Below are 23,032 nucleotides of genomic sequence, written 5' to 3' on the forward strand. Positions count from 1 at the left end.
TGCCAATAACTGATTGCATAACTCTGTGTAATTCACTAATTCTCTAGATAGCTCACTTTCCAGAGTAATTTCCAAGGGATCAATGTTTCCATGATTCATTAACATTGTTGCAAGTTCAGGGAGGAAAGCAGGACTCAGAGAACAGGAAAGGTTCAGAAATTCAGGAACAAAGTGATCACGCCTATTCCATGACTCAGACTAACAGCTCAGCCAGCACACATGGTCTAACTTTGTTCTCACCTTATGAAACCTGAGATACAGTATGTAAAAGTGCCCAGGAGATTAGAAGAGTAGGAGGAATCAGCTGGTTGTAAACTTTAGATGAACTGTCAATAGCTAAGCATTTCTAATCTTTTACCATTTATGAGGTAAAGTAAAAACTATGGTCATTAGATGGGCCTTTCTGTACATCCGTCCAACCCCATCTATACCTTATTTTTGCCTTCTTTCAGTACCACTGCACATCTTCACAGGCATTCTTTCTTTGACCAGAAATTAAAAACTAAAAGAACTTCAGAGCCATAAGGGATCTTTGAAAATATGCTTAAAAACAGTTATAAAGAAGATGACACCAAGGTCTAGAAAGAGAAATAGATTTTCTAAAGCTCACATGGCCAGGGCATGGCAGGACCAGGGTTGAATGACAAGACTACTGACCCCTAGACCAGGACCCATTGCCCTAAATGACCTTGGTTCCCATATGACTTCAGCTAAAGGAAAGGTTCTGGGTTCCAGGACCAGGAGAAATTGAGTCCAGCATTGAAACAGGTACTTTATGCATCATTTTCTCCACATGAATCCTCCTTTAGCCACTCCCTTTGTTCAAGCATACTTGAGAAATCTTTGTCCAGAAATGTGTACCTCTGTTTTCCTTTCAAATTCCGAACACCTTAGTGATGCCTCACAGACCTCAGTCAGATATTAGAGAGTCCTACAGCTCTTTTTTAAATTGAGGTTTTACTACTTACTTGCCATGTACTATGAGGCAACCTCCCTCTGTGGGACTCAATTTCCGCATCTGCCAAGGATTAAATGATGTACAGTTCCTTGCAGAATATCCAGCACATAGCATGTGCTCAATAAGTATTGGTTTTCTCAAGTTATTCTTTTCTTCACATGCATCAGACCAACCCTCACAGTCAGCGGCCACTGGGTTGCATAAAGAATGTGATCCTGGGACTGTCAGGCAGCCCTTTCCCCACAAATACTAAAGCTTGATTCTCCATACCCAGAATGGCTTTGGCCCTGCCCTGCAAGAAATCCTGCTTTCATTGACACCTGTTTCTTCTCTCTTCTCTTTCTGTCCCCTTTATATTAGCTCATTCTCTTCTGGTTTTGCTGGTTATCTCGTATAAGAGTCTGTGTGAGAAATGGGAATTGTAGTCAGGTGGTGGAAATAAGAGACAAGCAAGGTTGTTCAGTCTTGTATCCCAAGGATCACATTTCTGGAGGGGAGACAGGCAAGCATGGACTGAGCTTGAAGACCAGAAGGAATGCAATCAATCACGGAGAGGTGCCCTGGCCTTTCTGAGAACCACAGGAAAATCTGAGTTGCATACAGCCCGAGAAAATCCAGGAAAGTTTCCAGAGTGATAATGCTGTGTTACATACCATTCCAGCATCTCTGTGGGCTTCAGACACCTATGGTTCTCAGGTTCCCTTCCTCCTCCATTCCCATCAGAAAGGACCCTGAGATTATGTTCTGACCTGGCTTTGTAAGATGTTAGAGAGGAAGAAGAGAGGGAAAATAGTCATATGTATTTTTGGAGTTCTTCTCCCAGGGAGGGTGCCTTATAAGCCTGAAACATGTCTGCCAGGTGAAAATCCCGCTAGCCTTCTCTGTCTTCATTCATTAAGAGGGAATGAATGTGAAAGGGTTTCCAAAACATCAGGATGATAGGAAATCAAAAAATATAATCACTCTCATAGAAAAGTGGTTGCAATTTAGTCTCTAGGAATTGAGTAAGTAATATGTTAAGTGCTAATATAAGAAACTGTAGGTAAATGCCATACATCAAGGAAAAATACTGCCTGTGTGGGTGAACGGGTTAATGACCATGGGAAAGTAGGAGTGTGTTGTGTGTGTATACAAATCTACATGTACAGCTGAATGTTATGCATATATAATGCTGCATATTTGTCCAAGTAGACAGAAAGTATGAGCATGACAGGACATGTGCATGTTAAACAGTATCAAGATCAAGAGGGAGTGTCAAGTATATTTGCATAATAAGAGTGAGATTGTGAGAGAGAGAGAGAAAGAGGTGTGGGTGAGGCTTCTTATGAGCATGACTGGCATCCAGTATGAGGCTGATGTAAAGTTACATGAATGTGTCTAAGTGAATAATGGATATTCTGAGAGTACATATGATTGTGTGAGGGTGAAAGTCTGTATTTGGAACAATGCTGTCCCAAGGCTGAATATTAGTGCACTTAGAGAATATTTAGGGGAGAATTCACAATTTTTCCAAAAACAGGAACAGGTTTGTGTCTTTGCACAAACAGATGGTTTCTTTGTTGCTTTTTTGCAGCAACTCTGCCAATGAAAGGCTGATGTCCACAATCAACTTCCTCACATCCCATCACCCCTTCCCTTCCCTGACCAAGCACACATCATAATTCAAACTACCTCTCGGGAATACTGCCATTAATCAGTGACACATCAGAATTCAGCAACATTTTCAGGAAATATTTAAGTACTTCCAAGAGCTATTGATAATTCAAATTCCTGGTGTCCTTTTATAATAACTATCTATGAATTGTAGTTAACATATTTATATTCAATGAAGCGTCTAAAACACATTGAAAGTGTAGACAATATAGGTTAAACATTTTCTTTGTAGCTAATTGTATTTTTGAAGCGTTTCCCAATTTCTTCCTTCTTTCATAAAACAGTAGGAAATATTAGCCCAGCCCAGGGCCTGATGATCATAAAATATGAAGAAGAGAAGTTTGTCTGCATTTTCCCCAAACCAGTGACTTCATGAATGCATCACTTTCTAACTGTGAGACACATCTGCTATGTGTCTTACTCCCTGGTTTGTGGTCCTGCAGTAAGTACAACTCTCAGAAGTCTGCAGTTCAGGTCTCCCCCTCGAAAGTGCCCTGGCTTCCTCCTGTCATGGGATTGTTCAATGTCACTCACCCTGCTTCCTTCTTCCTGACTGGTATCCCTGGTTTGGAGAGCTCTCACTCCTGGCTAGCAGGGCCCCTCTGTCTGATGTATGCTGTGGCCCTGGGGGGCAACACAGTGATCCTGCAGGCTGTGCGAGTGGAGCCTAGCCTCCATGAGCCCATGTATTACTTCCTGTCCATGTTGTCCTTCAGTGATGTGGCCATGTCCATGGCCACACTGCCCACTGTGCTCAGAACATTCTGCCTTAATGCTCGAAACATTGCTTTTGATGCCTGCCTAATCCAGATGTTTCTCATTCATTCCTTCTCCATGATGGAGTCGGGTATTCTGCTGGCCATGAGCTTTGACCGCTATGTGGCCATTTGTGATCCCTTGCACTATGCCACTGTGCTCACCAATCAAGTCATTGCTGGAATGGGTTTAGCTGTGACTGTTCGGAGCTTCATCATCCTCTTTCCTCTTCCCTTCCTCATCAAGAGGCTGCCTATCTGCAGGTCCAATGTTCTTTCCCACTCCTACTGCCTTTACCCAGACATGATGAAGCTGGCCTGTGCTGATATCACTATCAACAGCATCTACGGACTCTTTGTTCTTGTATCCACCTTCATCATGGACCTGCTTTTTATATTCCTCTCCTATGTGGTCATTCTTCACTCTGTCTTGGCCATTACTTCCCGTGAGGAACGCCTCAAAGCTCTCAACACATGTGTGTCTCATATCTTGGCTGTCCTTGCATTTTATGTGCCAATGATTGGGGTCTCCACGGGGCACCGCTTTCAGAAGCATGTCCCACGCTACATACATGTCCTCATGTCCAATATTTACCTCTTTGTACCTCCTGTGCTCAACCCTCTCATTTACAGCGCCAAGACAAAGGAGATCCTCTGAGCCATTGTCCGCATGTTTCACCACATCAAAATGTGACTTTCACATTTGGCTTTAAAACCTGTTGTTTATTGTGTAGCCATATGCTGTTATCCATAGTGTCATTATCACCACTGTCATCATGTTGACCCTCATCATCATCATATCAAGAATAAGGTAGAGATATGTATTGGGAAAAAAGTAAGAGATCAGGAAATGGAGCTGCAAAACTTAAAACAAATGAGTATCACATTCAACAAACATCAGTGGCATTATGAGAAAGATAAACATTGTAGATAAAAAAGTAATTAGACTGGACTTTAAGGAGAAGAGTTAATCTAAGCCAGAAAAATCTTTTTTATAGTAACAAATATTACTAATATAATAATAATACATTTTGTCCTTAGAAGTGCTAGACTCTGTTCAAAATTATTTATGTGCATTAATTCATTTTATATGAGGTGAAGAGAATTAAGTAAATTGTTCAGAGTAACATAGATAATATGTGATCCAATGAGATTCAATATTGTTCAGTATTTGCACCCCATCATTGTAAATACTGCTTCTCTGTCTAATTGGCATCACTATTAGCATTACCTTTACTATCCTTGCACCACCGTTTTCATTCCCAAACATTCATGAGTAGTTTTAACTTCACAAATTGAAATGTGCTGTACTGTCAAAATTTGCCAAAGCTGTATGAACAAATATGACCCTGGAAAGATGATGTCTAGAAGAAGCTGCAGACTCTTCTTCACTTCCTTTACCTGCCCACCACTCAGTCCTCTCCCAAGGAAAACAAAGTTGAAGAGCTGAAACATGAACCTTGTTTTTGACATTGTACTAGATGCATGATTTCTCTTTTTCTTTCCTTCTGGGTTTTTCATTTTCTTCCATACATTGACATGATAAGTGATGTCAGAAATTATGTCCTTCTAGGATTTCCAGCTCTAAAAAGGCCTAAGATAGGCAAACTAGAGCATCTATGATTTAGAAACTAGAAAATAATTCTTAAAGACCTTATCTTAGACCGATTTACCTTACATATTCTTTGTCTGATACCAGAGAGATAGGGTACAATAGGAAATTCCTTGGCCTGATTTCAGTGCTCTCAGACTAAGTCTGAGCTTACATCTAGACTAAAGTAAAAGAGATTCCCTACTAAGTCTAACCTAGCTCACCAGGGAAACTGGGCCAGACCTCATAGTATCAGAGCATACAGTTATCAAGTGTTTCTCTCTGTACTAAGCTCTATTGAGCAAACATCAAGGAGAATTGCCAGGTGCCAGAGGGAGGGAATTATTTCTAAATGGATATGATTAAGCAGTTGGAATCCAGATTTCCAAAAATGCCCCTAAATACAGTTAAGAGACTCAAGCTTTTCTTTGAACTCTACATTTTTCTTTATTGAAATGGTAGCATACTTGGATTTTGGCCTAGAAAAAGAGGAGAAAATAAATTCTTATACTTCTTTTATTTTAGGTCCCTAAGTTTGCCTCTAACCAAAGAAAAGAAAATACTAAAGATGGTTCAGCTAAGCTTTCAAGGGAACTATTTTGGAGTTTATAAAAAAAAAAAATCAGTGGGTAATAAAGGTCACACTTTTGTCTTGCTTTGTCATAGGTGCATATCTCATGCTCCAGGGCCCGTGTGGTGTGGGTCAATGAAGAGAGAAAGAGAAGAAACTAGAACGAGTCACCGTAGCATAAGATTATTGATCTCTGTGCCTTATAGTGAGAATCATAGAAAAGCCGGTAAAACTAGAATGTAATATGGAATGAAAAAACACAAACCCATGTTTCATAAACTAAATGCTTTCAGGTTTGATAGAAACAATAAACAGCTTATGAAGTTGGTAATTACTTTGTAAATTATCCACTTCCTAACCTCAATTAATCAAGAGGCACTTGCAAGGAATTACCCTCTGCAGAGGAAGAGGAGGACTGCTAAGCAAGTAGTCACTCAACATGAATGTCAGAAACCAAGATTTGGTCCCATGAATTTGTCCGAATGGGGGAAGGTGTATGTGGTTTGTGTTCATATTTATGAGTTAAGTGGATTTTTTGTCTCCTTTTCCTTTTCTTCCACTACCCATGGAAAACTTGTTTATCAAATACATGTAAAACAATAAATAAATAAAAGAGATAAATTATCCATTAAGTATTTAATTTTAGGCTGTTTGCTTTGTATATCTGTAACTTTGGAGTCGTCTGACACCACCTAAACATTGGACATTTTCCTGACATTGGCACAAGCCTAAAACACTCCTCAGTGGAAAGTATAACCCCAGACAAAACGTCCATAAATTTCTAGAGTCATGTATCACTCATCCAAAGCACTGGTGTGAGGCAGAGTTTAGTAAAAGTTTAGATGACAAACTAATCTTCACTAATATAAATGCAAAAAAGGAGCTGGTTATTGGGCAAACTTGTTCTTAAATTGTCTACTGCCAGTCATGGTGTTCATGAAAATTTCTCCCTAAAGTGTTTCTCAAGCTCTGCTCCTCATAGCAGAGACATATAGTCACTCTCCTGTACTCAACATCATGTTAAAAAGAATGTGGAGTTTTTCAGGAAGCATTAATATAATTCTACTGGCAATCTACTTTTCACATAAGCTTTGCTTTCTTTTAGTTTGCTTATAAAAAAGCCCAACAGTCATTTATTTGTTTATTCATGCAAGAATATTTATTGAAACCTACAACATACCAGGCACAGTGTTAGGTTTGAGAGTTGAGTGATTATGGAATTTCCTCATTAGCATTTGTGAGAAAAACCTATCTGAAAAAAGATGGAAGATGTACGTCAAAGTCTCCAAGGACATGTTAACTAGCTATATATTCCTTTTCAATACCCCTTTAGAAAGCTACACCACCTTTTCAATGGCTGCAGTGCAATGCAGGAGTGTTACTGCTGGAAACGTGGTCAATGGTCATGTGAAATGTGTCAGGATAGAATTAATGCTGATAACCATGAGGTTATATATTTAAGGCAAATATCCCATATTACAAGCTAGGAGAACAAGTTTTCTAGGTGACAATCTGTATTTTCACAATGAAAGACAGACTATAAGCTGCAATGGCTTTCAGTCAACTTTAATCATTAGTCTTAACAGTCAAGCCAAATGTCTCTGACTGAAATAAATTCTTCCATAAATGTTGAACAGCTTAGAACTGATAGAGTGCAAAGTGGCTTTTTCTATATTTGACATAACACTGTGAAAAGAAAATCTGTTGTGTGATTTAACACAAAAACTCAGCGTCAGCAATTTGTGAACAATTCTTTGACTAAATGTAGAAGAGGCAAGCAAAATAAATCTGAAATTCAAAGAAAGAAATTCCTGCTAAACATATATACTCAAAAGTTTGTATAACTGGGTGACAGGCACTAGATTGGAAATATGTCTCATGTCTATTATTCAGCAAGGTATGGAGAATGATGGTTACATTCAACAGGAAATACCACTCAACATTTGGAATTCAAATATCTACAAGAGGATTTTTACAAATAATGTGGAAAACAAGTGGATGGTTATTAGGGGAAAGTAGAGTATAAGACACAACTCAGGTATAAAATTAACAATTGGGCACTGTTTTTAAAGCAATCCTGATATATTCTCAATATAATTTCTTAAAGAACTCTCTTACCCTTAAGTTTACAGAAAAATATTATAAACAAGCTCATAATTTACCATTTAGTTAGATGTCAGTGCATCACTTACATATATATTTTACCAATTTGAAGAAATACAATTTATCTCAGGAAGAAAAAGATTTTTTTTGCAAGTCTGTTAATTAGGAAATTCATCAATATTTATTAGGCAGCAGTAAGACATACTTATGTGCATAAATATATATGTAATATGTTATTTTTTCTATATTAAGAAAATAAGAGCTTTTAATTTGATGCCTCTTCAAAATATGTTTCTATAATCTATAGTCAATATAAACCAGTTGTATTAGGTGTGTGGGCACAGACAGGAGTGGCCCTTATCCAACTAAGAGCTGGAAAGTGAGTACTTCTGTGACGCTGAAAGAAATTTCCAGCACCTTTTCATGCAGTGATCCCTTAGTTTTTCTTAAGTTAGCTCAGTATATCCATATTCAACTAGTTAGACAGATGCAATGAAACATCTCCCTACGTCACACACTCTTTGTTATCAGGAACCAGGCCCCATCTATCTCTGCATCCCTGGTGCTTAGCACAGAGCTGGGCTCACATTAGTCATTCCATGTGTGTTTGATAGGTGAATAAATAAGGGAAAACTACACAGAATGAGGAGAGAAATACTTTCAGTGATGCAATGGTACTCACTCTTCCTGTTCTCTTGCCTTATTCTGTGACTTCTCAATTGTGTAGTTGAGACTAAGAGATGCATTAAAAAAAAAAAAAAGAAGAAGAAAAAGAAACCTAAAAGATACTAAAGTCAGCAATGTGGTTTGTAATATCCCGTCATAGATACTGAAGCATTAGAATATAAAAAGATTTTTTTTTTTAAGAAGGAAGATTCTCACTGCAAGTATGACTGTCAGAGCTGTAGGTTAATATTTTTCCTTGATTGTTTTCTTTCACTTTTACTCTTAACTGCGCAGGGTGAGCTTATTATTCAAAGTTTCTCCCCATATAAGAGAAGGGTGATTTTCCAGGGTGACTCAGAGGAGGATTTTCTGGACTGGGAGGGGATAACAGGATAGCATTGCCAGCCTCTTGGCTCTTGGGCTCCCTCTGTTGTTGTGCAAAAGGTAAAGCAGCACCTCTCTTTGAGGCCACTTGTGAGTCTCAGAGGAAGTCTGTTTCTAGAGGATGTTTTGCTCCCTCCCTCTGTTCCAGCCCTGGGGCTCTACAGGCCTGAGGAGTTTGCTTTAGCTGCTGTAGCATTTCCTTGCATCTGCTTCCTCTACAGCCTCTTCCCCATCATCAGAAACTTTTTTCTCTCTTACTCAAGAGATCTTTGCTTTATGTGGTTTCCTCCAGGCTGATGTTCCATCCTTTTGGAAAGCTTTTTTGCTGAATATTTCTGAGATTCTCAAATGCTTAGGGCAGCCACAACACTGCTGGATCCTCTTAAGCACACGAGAACTTAGACATTGTAGGGATTGCTCCCAGTTTCACCAGTCAACCTCAAAGCCATCTGCCCAGGTGTCTGCTTAGGGTATAGTGTCTCCTATTGAGAGTGAGTGAGTGTGATTTTGGGAGGTTTTTATTTCTTGTTGGATTAAGATTTGTTATTCATCTTTACTACATTGACCCTCACCACACAATTTCTAATCTTGTTGCCCTCAGTGGTTTGGCTATATCCACCTGTTTCTAGGATACTTGAGATGTCCCCGTCACCTAGTACTGTTGAAGATGATGCTTCTAAGTTTTTATTCTGCTTTTGTTTTGATAATAGTTGGTTAATTTGTCATTCAGGATGGGTTTGGGGAAGATTGAAATCTATACTGCTGCTATGTTTAGGGTATGACCATGTCACTGGGTCTCTATAGATTTATTTTAGAAAAGTTATATTATGAATAAAACATGGAAAATGTGTTTCTTTTCAAAAAAATAATAACTTTTTGCCCCAGTGTCTGTTTTCCCCAATCATTTAACAAGATTGAATTATGCCATGACCTGTCCACTGCCTGGTGAAGGTCCCTACACTATTCTGCTTCCCTCTGTCAAGTGGTTGCAAGCCTGTGTGGTCTGTGTTGTGTGAGCTTTGTATGAATTTGCAGAGGGTTTCTCTACCTTTATGGCTGTTACTCTCTAGGGAATATGCTCTGTGAATTTCCTGATATCCTTCCTCTACCACCTCTCTTCTGTTCTAGCATGTGCTGAAGTCTCTGTGCTTGGTTCCTCACTAGAGGACATGAAACTCCACATTACAGCAGGCCATCGGCTAAACTACAATGCTACTGAAGTCAACTTGCCCAACATCTGTCACTAGTACCCATTAGCCTTTCATTTAAGGTGCTTACCATCTTCCTAGAGAAAATTGATCTTCACCTTGGTCATGCCCAAAGGATGCCAACATATGATATTTTCCACAAAATTTTTCTCCTGCTTTTAAACTTCTGAATTTCAGGTGTTACATGATTTATACTGCAGAATCAGCATAGCAAGCATTTAAATTCCATTTATAGGACTCAGGAATGCTCTTATTTCAGAAATGTAAAGTTGGTAACAGTTATTGAGTATCTTTAATTTTTAAAGTTTAAAGATATTCAAAACTATTATTCCTTTAAAAGATCTTGAGTGATTTCTATGATCTCAACATAATCCTCAGTCATAACACAGTTTATATGTATGCATTAGTCTTTGTTTTTGAGATTTACTTTAAATCATAGATGGTACTAATATGTTGGGAAAAATAAAAGGGTCTAATTGGAGAACTTCTTCCTTGTCAGGTCTGAGCCAAGTCATTTGTGGCAATCTGTGACATGGTTAATTACCAGTAGAGGAGCCTGATGTTTCAAGTTATGAGTTATAGCCAGGCTATTCTATACAACAAATGGCAGGTACCCAATCACAGATCCATGTGAAGAAGGAGATTGAAACCCTCCAATGGACTAGCCTGGTACACCAAAAATCAGCAACAACAGCAAACTCCTAGGGACCTGCCTTTCTAGGAGATGTCACTCTGATTAGAATTTATTTCCCAATAACATTTGCATAGCCCCTTACAAATCTCCTTAGTCTTAATGGAATACATAATTCGGTTAAGCATTGGAAGCACAAAGAGGTACACCAGGGACATGAATATATGCACATACTCAAGGGCATGCTTCCCAAATCAAGGATCCATGGACATACTAAGCATGGGAACATAGAAGATGAGCACAGGACAGATGTGTGACATACGTGTGTTGACTATCTTAAGCCTTTCCTCCTGGAAGGAAATGGCCAGCACAGAGTGCAATATAAGCAGATAGGAGACAAAAGTGAGCATTGAATCTAAAGCAAAGGCAGAGAGGACAATGAACAATCCATACATGCTGTTGATGGTGGCATCTCCACAGGGCAGGCAGATCATGCCTGGGGTAGAAATGAATCAGCACATGGGATTTACAAAAGAGCAGCTACTTCAGAAGGAAAGGAAGTGGGAAGACCATGCAGAAGCTTCAGATGATGATGGATATGCTCATGTGAGCCATACAAATATCAGTGAACACTGTAGAATAATGCAAGGGGTGACAGATGGCCACATAACAATCAAAACTCATGGCCAGCAAGATCTCAAACTCTGTCCAGGACAAAAAGTGGATGAAGAACATCTGGATCATGGAGACATCAATGGCAGTCTCTGGGACATAAAAGCACAAGGCAGCAGTACGTGGGCAATGTGGAAAAAGACACACTCAAATCATTGCCAGACAATAGAGATAGAAAGTAGTACACTGGCTAGTGCAAGTTCTGCTCCTCCTTTATGATAAAAAAATTAGGATGTTTGCAAGGATGTAGATAGTATAAAGCAGCAAGACAGGGCTGCTAAACAGTGTTCCACGCCTTTCATCTCTGGGAAGCCTGATAGTGTGAAGCTGGTAATGCTTAAGATATTAGTCCCATAACTTTCCATGAGGGTCTCTGAGGGTCTTTTGGGAAAATACAACCAGAGTAAAGTCAGATCAGGTAGTGGAAGATGTAAAGATCAGGAGTGGTCACTGTCCTCTGGATGGCAGGGAAAATGATACTTAGATTCCATATGAAAGATCATGAAAAGGTCAGGAAGGAACAGCTTAGGGGTCATTGGTTACATCTCAGGTCTTCTATAGTCTGACCATATCACCCAACTGAGATACGCCTTGGGATCAAAATCCTTCTCCATGAAAATCCTTCGACTTTTTTGGGGGTTGGGGGGGTCATTATTCCTCATTCTTCCTGTCTCTACACTCTTTACAGACAGATTAAAATCTTTCTCCAATGGCAGAAAGATTTTTCCCTTTCTCTCTACCAATTTTTAGCCACCACCTTCTTCCACAAGTGAAGTACAGTCTGTCTTCCATGAATCTTTCCTAATACTCTCCACATATTAATGGATTCCTTCTTTTATAAGTGATGACATTTGTTGCCTATACTCTGAACTGTGTCTCCCCTCTTGCCTGCACTCAAGCATCATTCCAGCTCCTCAGTCTCTCTGTTGCTTGAGTTCCTCATTTATTCAGCAAGAGTCCAGAATCTCAGTGTCCTGCAGTCCTGATTGCTCTTGGTTTTTCTTTCCTGCATCTTCACATCTTTGTTGCTCTGTTTGGGTTAAGGATTGTCAAACTGCTGTCTGTTAGATTCATTTGGGGAGCTTTAATGAACTCTCTGCCAGGACAAAACTCATACCAATCAAATCAGAATCTCTGATAGTGGGACTCAAGAAGCAGTATGTTTTAAACTTTCTAGGCAATTCCAGTAGACAGCATTGTTTACGAATCGGGGATTTAGCTGACTCTTATCAGATTCAGATATGTCTGACACCCCATCTGCTTCTGCCTTACTGTGGATCAATTTCAGAGTCTACTCTCCTAGGAAACAAAGAAAGAAAAACAACAATAAAAACACTCTTTACTTCCCCCACATATTCTTCTAGTAATCGCTCCTTTCTCTGTTCTCTTTCATAAATAGTGTCTTCAAAACTATTTGTAACTTGTAATGTCCTTCTTATGTGTCAATGTTGCGTCAATGATGTCAAATTATGACTCTAGCTCAGACTTATCTTCTAGCTATAGATTCAAGCATCCAACTCCCTATTGGGTTGCCAAATGTAACAGTTTATCAGCATCTCAAACATAACAAATGCAAACTAGAACTTTTTGTTAATCACTATACTTGATCCTCTCCAATATTTTTCATCTCATAAAAATGCATCACCATCTATCCATGTGCTTAAACCAGAAAAACTAGGAGGCATCTCTGATCCTTTCCCATTCCCAGATGTAATTAATCTGTGACTATCTTTTCAAAATACACTTAACACTGACTTTCATCTCTGCCTCACATTCAACTGTAATCCACCCCTCAGCATCTTTAGCCAGGATGGCTGCAGGACCTTCCTTGCTGATTCCTCAGTTTAAGGTCATGCACCTCTCTAATGCATTCTCTACCAAGCAGCCAAAACATTTGTTTATAATAAAAATAAAGTAATGTTACCCTTCTACTGAAAATCTTCCCATGGCTTTCCTTAGATTTTGAAACAAGAATTCAAATAGAATTCAAACGTTCCCACCATAGCATCCAGCAGCATCAGCAGCACGACTTCGTCATCTTCCAATTATTCTAATCACTCATTAATTCTATGCTCACAGTTGAATGGCCCTGGGGTACATCCTCACACATATTTTCTTCAAGACTCTTTTCACTTTAGAATTATAAGGAATTATTTTGTATCCCTTCGGTTATTTGATTAGTTATCTCTCTCCTCATTAAGTTATAAGCTCCCATAATTGTCTATGTTTCTTCTCATTAGGGCATAAAGGTATGGACTAGGACCCTGAGGTTACCAGCTCCAGTTCTTATTAATTAAATAGACAAACTGTCTTAAGAAGAAGGTATTCTGAGCTACACATTTTTAAGTGTAAAATGAACTTAAGTAAGTTAAATCTATCCTAACCTCTAATAAGTGAGTTTTTGTCTCAGCTTTGCCACATACCAGCTATAAATTTAGTTTATTTCTTCATATTTTATTTTCATGTCTATAGTCTAGGGAGAAACATACAAAGTAAAACACTTAAAATTCATTTTAAGGACCCTGGTGTCAGATATACACTGAATAAATGGGAACCAATTAATTTGTAATGAAGAGGGATATTTAGGGGCTGATGTCCCCTGATCCTCTTTCTATACCATCTTCCCACTTTTGGATCCCAAACAAAACATCTCTTCTTTTGCTTTTTATTCACCTCCCAATGAGAATATTGGAGTATAAGTTAATCACACTGAATCATTCACACTGGACAAGAGCTTCAGAAGACTCCTAGCTGGGTGTATACATGCTGGGAACCCGAGTTAAAAGCTATAAGAATGAGGCCAGGATAGTGGAATTTCAAGCACCAAGAGGCACAGATGGGGAGTATGGATTTGGGGACCAAAGTGGAGTGCAAGGAAAATCTCTACACTTCCATCACAAATAGCCTCTTCTCATTAAAATGTTTGTACTCTAATCACTGTAGGATTTTGAAGCTATGAATGAGGTTCCTACAGACCTCTGGGAGGGAAGAATTGAAGTCCCAACTTACTTCCCCAGGGCAGCTGTGGTGGATGGGAGGAGAGAGGTAGGCAAAGTGTCTACTAGAGAAAAACTGAAGACTCTGCACACAACTTCACTGACACTCTTTACCCTCTTCTTGCCCTGAGCTCTATAAAGCTGCCTTATAGGAGTCCCCTTGGCACAGCAAGTCCCAGGACTCAGAGAGGTGACTGGGACAGCAAGTGTGAAAAAATTTTGAGCAGGTGGCTCTTCTGTTCCTTAGCATCTCTCCCTTAGAGGTTTTAAAGAAATTAAGAGTCAGAACTGTGTTGTCCATTATTTTATAGAAGAAGAACTAAGGCCCAGAAAGAATCTATCCAGTAAGTGAAAAACAGAGCTGAACTGAAACGCAGATCCTCTCACCCTCACTAATTCCTAGATTAAGTCTTTTTCTATTTACCATGTCACAATCTAAGTAGACGTCAATAATCAAAATAGCATAACCACTAGGAGCCTAATTATCCATAGACAGCAACTAGAGTGACCATCTGGTTTGCCTGGATCTATACTGGTTTTATCACTGAAAATCCGGCACAGGGTAAAACCCCCTGGTTGCTGCAAACTGGGACAGTTTGTCAGCCTCTGTTCAGATCTGGATTCAAAACCACTTCCTTCCCTGCCTCAGTAAATGTCCTTAAGAAAATATTTTAATTTGTTCAAGTTTCAAATTCCTCACTTGTAAAATTGGAGTACAAATACCCAATGACGCAGTTGACTGTGAAACATACTATCACGTAATAAGTGCTTATAAAACAAGAGCTACTTTAATTACTTGCCAGCTTTTCATCTGCCAAAAAATAATGTGAATAGAAGATGGGAGAGCCAGTTGGCTCTGGGGGCTCCGAGGGCTGTGAGGACAGGTTGATTCCTAGACACTAAATCAAAGGTCTTAAAACTAGGAGAGACTTTGGGCCATTTTGTATCACACCCAAACTTTTATAATGAAGAAATTGAGGCTCTAAGAGGTAAGAGGCTTGTTGACATGGACAGAGAAATTGTTTACAGAATCAGAACTTGAATATAATTATCCCGATCCAGACCCCAGTGTCTATCTCCACTGCCCACACTATTTCTTATTATCAGGGTTTGGGGAGGGAGAGAATAAATGAAATTTGTTGAGCACCTACCAAGAGTCTGTGACCATCTAGATAATCTGGTTGAATGAAGAGATCAAGTGGGACTAGTCTTGACATCAGGCCTGCCATAGATAAATTTTCTGACATTTTGTTTTAAATTAATTATCTGAGATTACCCTTTAACTACAGAGTAAACATTCTGCCTAGTATGGGTTTCTGGTGAAGTGGAATATGGTGAGTGAATGTTTGGTGTGTTCCCAATACGCACCAGGGGAAATGAGTCTCTTGGGGCCCAGAATTAGGCCCCCATGGGTGGTGATATTGCCCCTCCACAGCCCACAGCCACTCTGGAAGGGAATAGCTCCCCTAGGGAAAGAAATCCTTATCCCTTGAGATGAGCAATTGAAAAGCATCTTGGTACCAACACTCAAACCTCTCCTCTCTGAGGCTCACCTCCTAGGAACTCTCAGATTATTCTCATTTGCCTGCATCTCTCTCATTCTCTCTGTTTCTCTCATTTTATTAAAAACATAATGTATATGTTTTATAGAAAAGTGGAAAAGCAGATAAATAGAAAATTAGTCTTTCCCAATTCTTACTAACCAGACAACTACTAATATAATTTCTTTATTTCTTCCAGACACTTTTTCATGCGGATGTATGATTGTTTAACAAAAATATTATGTTTTTTTGCTAAGAAAAAATTGTCAGAATGCTATAAATACTACTCGATAAAAGCTTTTATTTGAAATACTACTTTATAGTGGTTTATACATTCTTCTAAACTATCCTAGGCTAAAAATCTGTCGCTGCTACCATACCTTCTATTTTAATTAGTTTAGCTTTTTTGTTTTTTCCTTGATATTTTAACATTTGGGATATTTACTCTACTCCAGTGCCACTGCTCAACTTTTTAGAATTTTCGAGGAACAACAATCTCACTTGTACAAGAATTCTAAAACGATTTAAAAATCACGTTGTTGCATTCTCCAAAATGTTCAGAATTAAGTAAATTAAATTGGGAAGAAACGACAACTTCAATATTTTTTTAATCTTTCCAATTAGTAAACACATGTTATTGTGTCCATTTGTTCAAGTTTATTTTTAAACCTATGAATAATACTTGAAGTTGTCTTCCTTAACATTTTTCGTTAAAGTATTAGTGAATAGAATTAATTTTTTAAGTTTAAGAATTGGAATAATTATTAATCAAAATATTTGCTCTGTTTTTGAAATTACTTTGTGTTATCATATTTGCCAAATTTTCTCAATTTTTGGAAAGCTTTCTCATTAAGAACTTTTGTGTGTGTGTGTGTGAGGAAGATCAGACCTGACCTAAAATCTATTGTCAATCTTCTTCAAGAAAAAGAGGAAGATCGTTGCCAACCTAACATCTGTGCCAATATTCCTCTGTTTTGTTTCTGGGATGCTGCCACATCATGGCCTGATGAGCAGTGCACAGGTGCATGTCCAGGATCTAAACCTGTGAACCCCAGGCCACCAAAGTGGGGCATGCAAAGTTAACCACTACACTCGCTGTTGGGCCAGCCCCACATTTGTATTTTTTTATCCACAAATTATATTACCTACAAATAGTAATAATATGGTTAGATTCATTCATTTATGCAGTCATAAGTATTTATTGAAATCTACTATGTAATTTGTACAATGTTAAGTTCTGAGGATAATGTTGTTATTACTATAAAAGTAAGAGTTCTCATTACTGAGTATTTATTATAACTCAAGCAATGTACCAACCATCTTACATACAATATCTCTGAACTTTACAGATACACAACCATCTGGTTATTTTTGTAGCAATTTTACAAATGAATAAATTGAGGTTCATACAGGTTGGGATTTTTTGAAGGCAATGTTCTGCCCTGCACAAATTTCACACTCTTTCTAATATTAACAAACAGCCCATTCCCTCAAGTCTTAAGATTGAAATAGAGAGCTATCTTTAGAGAAACGTGGAATCATATCTAAGTGCTGTGGTATGATTCTAGCCAAATACATTAGAAGCATAAAATAATAAATTTAATTATGCATTTTTTAAAACATTGTAGGGGAGCAAAGTCTGCTGCTCCAAAATGGGTCTCTTTGGCTTGATTATTTTTAAGAATCAAAGACTCAGGAAGAAACTTTTTGACCTTCCCCCTGGCTGTCTAAAAGAATTTAAGATAGAAAGCTTGTTCTAGGAAGGAGCAATAACAATAGACCATTATAGTATAATATGAACTGTGTGTGGTAGACAAGGAGGAACCTAGCAAGCTCATTTGATCAAAGTCCTCTCCATGTCTCATTGTCTCTGCATGGCACAGCAAACATTTCTTTACCAAACATTTGCTTTTCCATCTCCATGTGAATTGCCTTCCTCCCCTTTGAAGTTCCAAACCACTAGCCCAACATCCTCCTTTATCTTTACCTGAAGATGGTATTTAAGGTGGTGGCTTTGGTCATTTTGGCAAGTTACCCAGTTTTCCTGGGTTTCTCCCTTGTACACATGCAAGTAAACTTTGTTTGATTTTCTCCTATTACTCTGTCTTATGTCAATTTAATTCTTGAACCAGCCAAAAGAACATAGAAGGGTAGAGGAATATTTCTTCCTCCTTACAGTGGGAAATGAGATAAAAGAACAGTAAACAATAAGATCTGTTTGGAGGATATTACCAAGGTGAAGTGAGGGGGCGATAATGAAGGACAAAAAAAAGTAGCAACAGTGGTAAGATAGAGGCAAAGATTGGATAAGTCAAAGTCTAATTAGAGCTGTCAGGATTTAGTATCCAATTACAGATAGGGGTATGATAAAATTGTTCATTTCTGTCTCAAATTTCACTATATTGCTCAAAGATTCCTTCAAAATAATAAGTAATGGTGGCCAAAAATAGCAAAATTGTTTCTCCCTATTTTAATCAGAAAGAATATTATCTAACACACTAAAAAGATATACAGAAACATTTTTAATTTATTTTTATGTACAATGCATTTTAGGTTTCATTAGAAACTGTTTCTGGAATCTACTATTGCTTACATATTTATTTTTTCATCATCTCACTCATTAATATAATAAATTTTCTTGAGGAATTTCTGAAAAATGAGTCATTCTTTTAGTCCTAGGAGATATGTCAATTATTCTTTGTCTTTATTGCTTAGTGGTATTCACAACTTTTAGTATTTACACATACGTTTCCATTAGTGTGTTTAGTCTACCAGATTTTGCTAATATAAATATTTTCCATATCACATATCAGGATTATATTTGCCCTTTTGCATAGCTTTCCAATTTTTTTTAAAGATTTTATTTTTTTCCTTTTTCTCCCCAAAGCTCCCTGGTACATAGTTGTATATTCTTCATTGTGGGTCCTTCTAGTTGCGTCATGTGGGACGCTGCCTCAGCGTGGTTTGATGGGCAGTGCCGTGTCCGCGCCCAGGATTCGAACCAACGAAACACTCGGCCGGCTGCAGCGGAGCACGCGAACTTAACCACTCGGCCATGGGGCCAGCCCCTATAGCTTTCCAATTTTGCTTATGATTTAAATTACACAACATGAGAAGAATTATCTGTTTCTTGAAATTTTCAGGCACAAGTAAGGAAAAAGACTTGTACTATAATATGTTGGAGACGGTAGAATTATAATTGTTAACATTCAATTTCTTCCTCAATTACCAGTTAATTCTTCATCTATTTACATATTAAAGTTTCCCCATATCAACAGTTTATTCAACATTTCAGATTATTTATAGAATGGTATTTTTAAAAACACCTCCATGTAGTAGTATATGTGATTCTGAAGCTTTATTTTCCATTTGAGTAGATCTTTCAGAGTTTGGTCTATTTTCTGAGCTGGCTAAATGATTAGTTATTAGTTTATTTTCACTCTTTCCTATTCACCTTCATTCAGTGCTTTCATTTTAACCATTTTCAATCATTGTATGTACTTTTTTTTCTTTTTCTGAGGAAGATTTGCCATGAACTAACATCAGCTGCCCATCTTCCTTTTCTTTTTGGTATGTGAGCTGCCATGACAGCATAGCCACTAACAGAGGAGGGGTGTAGGTCCACGCCTGGGAACCAAACTCAGGCGAGGACCATTGAAGTGGAGTGCACCAAATTGAACCACTAGCCAACAGGGGCTGGCCCGTATTTTATATTTTTATAATGAATAAAATGAATGCTTCATTTCTTCCCCCCCCTTTGGTTATTTCTTTCTTTCTTTCTTTATTTTCGGATGTACATCATAATATGTTTCAAATTCTGTGGAGATTACATCATGCTCACCAGCTGAAAACTAATTATAATCCTTCCGCTCACATGTGAGCCTAATCACCCCTTTTGCCCTCCTCCCTCCCCCATTCATGGGCAAAAGATCTGAACAGAGATTTCTCCAAAGAAGATATACAAATGCTTCATTTCTTAACATTCACTATTTTTTGTTTTAAAAGAAATTATCAAAATTTACCAAATGTTAATGTTGTACTGAAAGTTACATCAGCTAATGCAATTTATATGCAATTACATTTATTTCATCTTAAAATCTGGATGAATCTTGTGTGTTATTTGAAATAAATATTGATGGGCATAGCTATGGCTATTATGTCATATATATATATAATTTTAACTTATGTTCTTTGACATAATCTCTTTATTTATTTTATTATGGTAAGAAGACAACATGAGGTCTATCCTCTTAACAAATTTTTAAGTATGCAATACATTATTTTGACTATGGTTACAATGTTGTACAGAAGATCTCTATGGCCCATCCATCTTGCTTAACTGAAAATTTATGCCATTGATTAGTAACCCTCATTTTCCCCCTCCCCCTAGCCCCTTACAACCGTCATTCCACTCTTTGATTCTAGGAATTTGATTATTTTCTGTGCCTCATATGAGTGGAATCATGCTGTACTTCTCTTTCTGTGACTGGTTTATGTCACTTAGCATATTGTCCTCAAGGTCATCCATATTGTTGCATATTGCAGAATTTTCTTCTTTTTGAAGGCTGAATAGTATTCCATTGTATGTATATACCACATTTTCTTTATTCATTTATCAGTTGATGGACATTTAGGTTGTTTCCACATCTTGGGTATTGTGAATAGTACTGCAATGAGCTTGGAAGTGCTAATATCTCTTTGAGATCCTGATTTCAATTCTTTTGAACAAATACACAAAACTGAGTTAGATTATATGGTTATGACACCAAAAGCACAGGCAATGGAAGGAAAAATAAACAAACGGGGTGACATAAAACTAAAAGGCTTCTACACAGCAAAGGAAATCATCAATAGAGTGTAAGGTCAACCTATGGAATGGGAGAAAATACTTGCAAACTATATGTCTGATACTGGGCTAATCTCCAAAATATATAAGGAACTCCTACAATTTAGTAGCAAAAGACTAATAACCTGATTTAACAATGGCCTATGGAGCTGATAGACACTTCTCCAAAGAAGACATATAAATGGCCAACAAATATATCAAAAATGCTCAACATCTCTAATTATCAAGGAAATGCATATTGAAAGCACAATGAGATATCACGTCACACCTGTCAAGATGGATATTATCAAAAAAATCAAAAGACAAAAGTGTTGGCAAGGATTTGGAGAAATTCGCTCCCTTTCACACTGTTGTTGGGAATGTAAAATAGGGCATCTATTGTAGAAAATTGTATGGAGGTTCCTGAAAGAACTGAAAATAGAAGTACCTTTGCCATAGTCTTCTAGAAAAGAATCCTTTGCCCATTATGACAGTATCTCCATAGTAAGAATTAATTTCCTTTGTGATGACTCATGTTAAACAAGGATAATAGTAACATATTGTCACAAAATGAGGGACTGAATATGAGGATGTAAATTTTGGGGTTAAAAAAGAGGAAAATTAAGAAAATAATTTTTCTAAAGTGTGACCCAATTTACCTCACCAAATCCTGTTGGCTTGAGTCTTAACTAGTACCAGGCTGTCATCAAACATCAAAATAAGTCTCAAATCTGTGGAGTAACAGTAAATATCATCTGAATCTTGGCCTTTCAACATGACTCCTGTTAGAACTTTGTTCCCAGTAGTATTTTGCAAAGCCTCCGACGAATCTCTTTGGTTTTGATGGAATAGATGACAGGGTTGAGCATTGGAGGCACAAAGAGGTAAATAAGGGACATGAGTGTGTGCACATACTGAGGGGCATGCCTCCCATAGCGAGCAGCCATGGACACACCAACCATGGGCACATAGAAGATGAACACAGCACACATGTGTGACACACACGTGTTGAGTATCTTTAATCGTTCTTCCCAAGATGCAATGGCAAGTACAGAGCGCAGTATGAGTATATAGGAGAGGAGAATGAGTGCAGAGTCCAGACCAAAGGTAGAGATAACAATGAATAGACCAAAAATATTATTGATGGTGATGTTGCCACAGGGCAGGCAGATCAGATCTGGATGCAGGCAATAGGAATGGGATAGGACATTGGCTTTGCAGAAGGGCAACCTCTTCAGAAGCAATGGGAGTGGGAAAACCATGCAGAAACTGCGGATGATTACAGATATGCCCATGCGTGCCACTTGGGCGTCAGTGAGCACTGTGGCATAGCGCAGTGGGTTACAGATGGCCACATAGCGGTCAAAGCTCATAATCAGTAGGATCCCAGACTCCACGAAGGAGAAGAAGTGGATAAAGAACATTTGAACCATGCAGCAATCAAAACTGATCTTCCTTAAGTGTAAACAAAATGTGGCCAGTGCTGTGGGCAGTGTGGAAAAAGACACACCTAGGTCGTTAATTGATAGCAGGGACAGGAAGTAGTACATAGGCTGATGCAAGCTCTGCTCCTTCTTGATAATGAAAAGGATGAGGGCATTGCCCACAATGGAGACAACATAGAGAGTGCCAAGGAGGAGAAACATCCAGTGTTGGGAGGTCTCCAGCCCTGGGAGCCCTGTCAGGGTGAAAGGAGGCAACTCTGAGCTGTTGTGGGGGTTACTTCCCATGCTGGGATTATTGCTTAGATTCTAGGACTATTAGCCTGTAAGGAAGACAAACACACAGTCTTATCCATGGCCAACACCTAATATTTTAAGACTCTCAGATACTGTCCAGCCCCTCACTTTATAGCATTAATTAATCTTTTCCACCAAATCCCTCATCCTTGTTTTTCAATGTCACCAAGATTTCTGGAATTGTTTTAGTTTTCTCAATTTTTCCAGCTCACTAAACAGGTCACATTGCCTTCCTTTACACTTGTGCCTATTGCCACCATGGTCTTTCTCACACTCAAAGCTATTAACTCTTTTCTTATCAATCTATGAACATCACTATGTTCAAGACCTAAGGAAAAAAACTCTCCTGATCACTCCTTCCTTGATTATTCTCCCCTCTTTCTGAGTATTCCACCTATTCATCAACCCATCTAATTTTCCTCTTTCCATTCTTATGCTACTGAACATTTACCGCCTCATCATGACTCCCCAGCTTTCCTATGTCTATATAGTCTCTCAGCTCTTCCATTCATTCATGCAGACAGAAGATAGATGGAGAGAAAGATATTCATCCATGGAGATCACCTTCCAGACATTCATCAAGATGCTCTAGACTCCCATATTTCCACTCATCTTTTTATTCTTCTTTCAGTTTAACTCATGACACCACTTTTCTTCCTGAATAATTAACTTTACTGAAAGTCATTTCTTAGTCATTTCTTCAGAACTGAATAGCACCTACCTACTGAAAGTCACTGGA

The 23,032-nt window shown here is 38.3% G+C and overlaps 2 protein-coding genes and 1 pseudogene across 2 annotated transcripts; 1 reads left to right on the plus strand and 2 right to left on the minus strand.

The window, feature by feature from the left end:
- Positions 1 to 3,121: 3,121 nt before the first annotated feature.
- On the plus strand, positions 3,122 to 4,024 carry LOC106830376 (olfactory receptor 51I2-like). Its single transcript, XM_014839958.2, has one exon. It carries the CDS (start codon positions 3,122 to 3,124, stop codon positions 4,022 to 4,024), a length of 903 nt encoding a protein of 300 aa, XP_014695444.2.
- Positions 4,025 to 10,625: 6,601 nt separating this feature from the next.
- LOC106830377 (olfactory receptor 51I2-like) lies at positions 10,626 to 11,557 on the minus strand (annotated as a pseudogene).
- A 9,782-nt stretch (positions 11,558 to 21,339) lies between these two features.
- LOC106830378 (olfactory receptor 51I2-like) lies at positions 21,340 to 22,284 on the minus strand. Its single transcript, XM_014839959.3, has one exon. It carries the CDS (start codon positions 22,282 to 22,284, stop codon positions 21,340 to 21,342), a length of 945 nt encoding a protein of 314 aa, XP_014695445.1.
- Positions 22,285 to 23,032: the final 748 nt, after the last annotated feature.

This window comes from Equus asinus, chromosome 20 (genome assembly GCF_041296235.1).
Source record: "Equus asinus isolate D_3611 breed Donkey chromosome 20, EquAss-T2T_v2, whole genome shotgun sequence".
NCBI classification, from domain to species: Eukaryota; Metazoa; Chordata; class Mammalia; order Perissodactyla; family Equidae; genus Equus; species Equus asinus.

Coding starts and splice junctions, on each gene's coding strand:
- LOC106830378 (XM_014839959.3), bottom strand. CDS start 22,284: ATGGGAAGTAACCCCCACAACAGCTCAGAGTTGCCTCCTTTCACCCTG.
- LOC106830376 (XM_014839958.2), top strand. CDS start 3,122: ATGGGATTGTTCAATGTCACTCACCCTGCTTCCTTCTTCCTGACTGGT.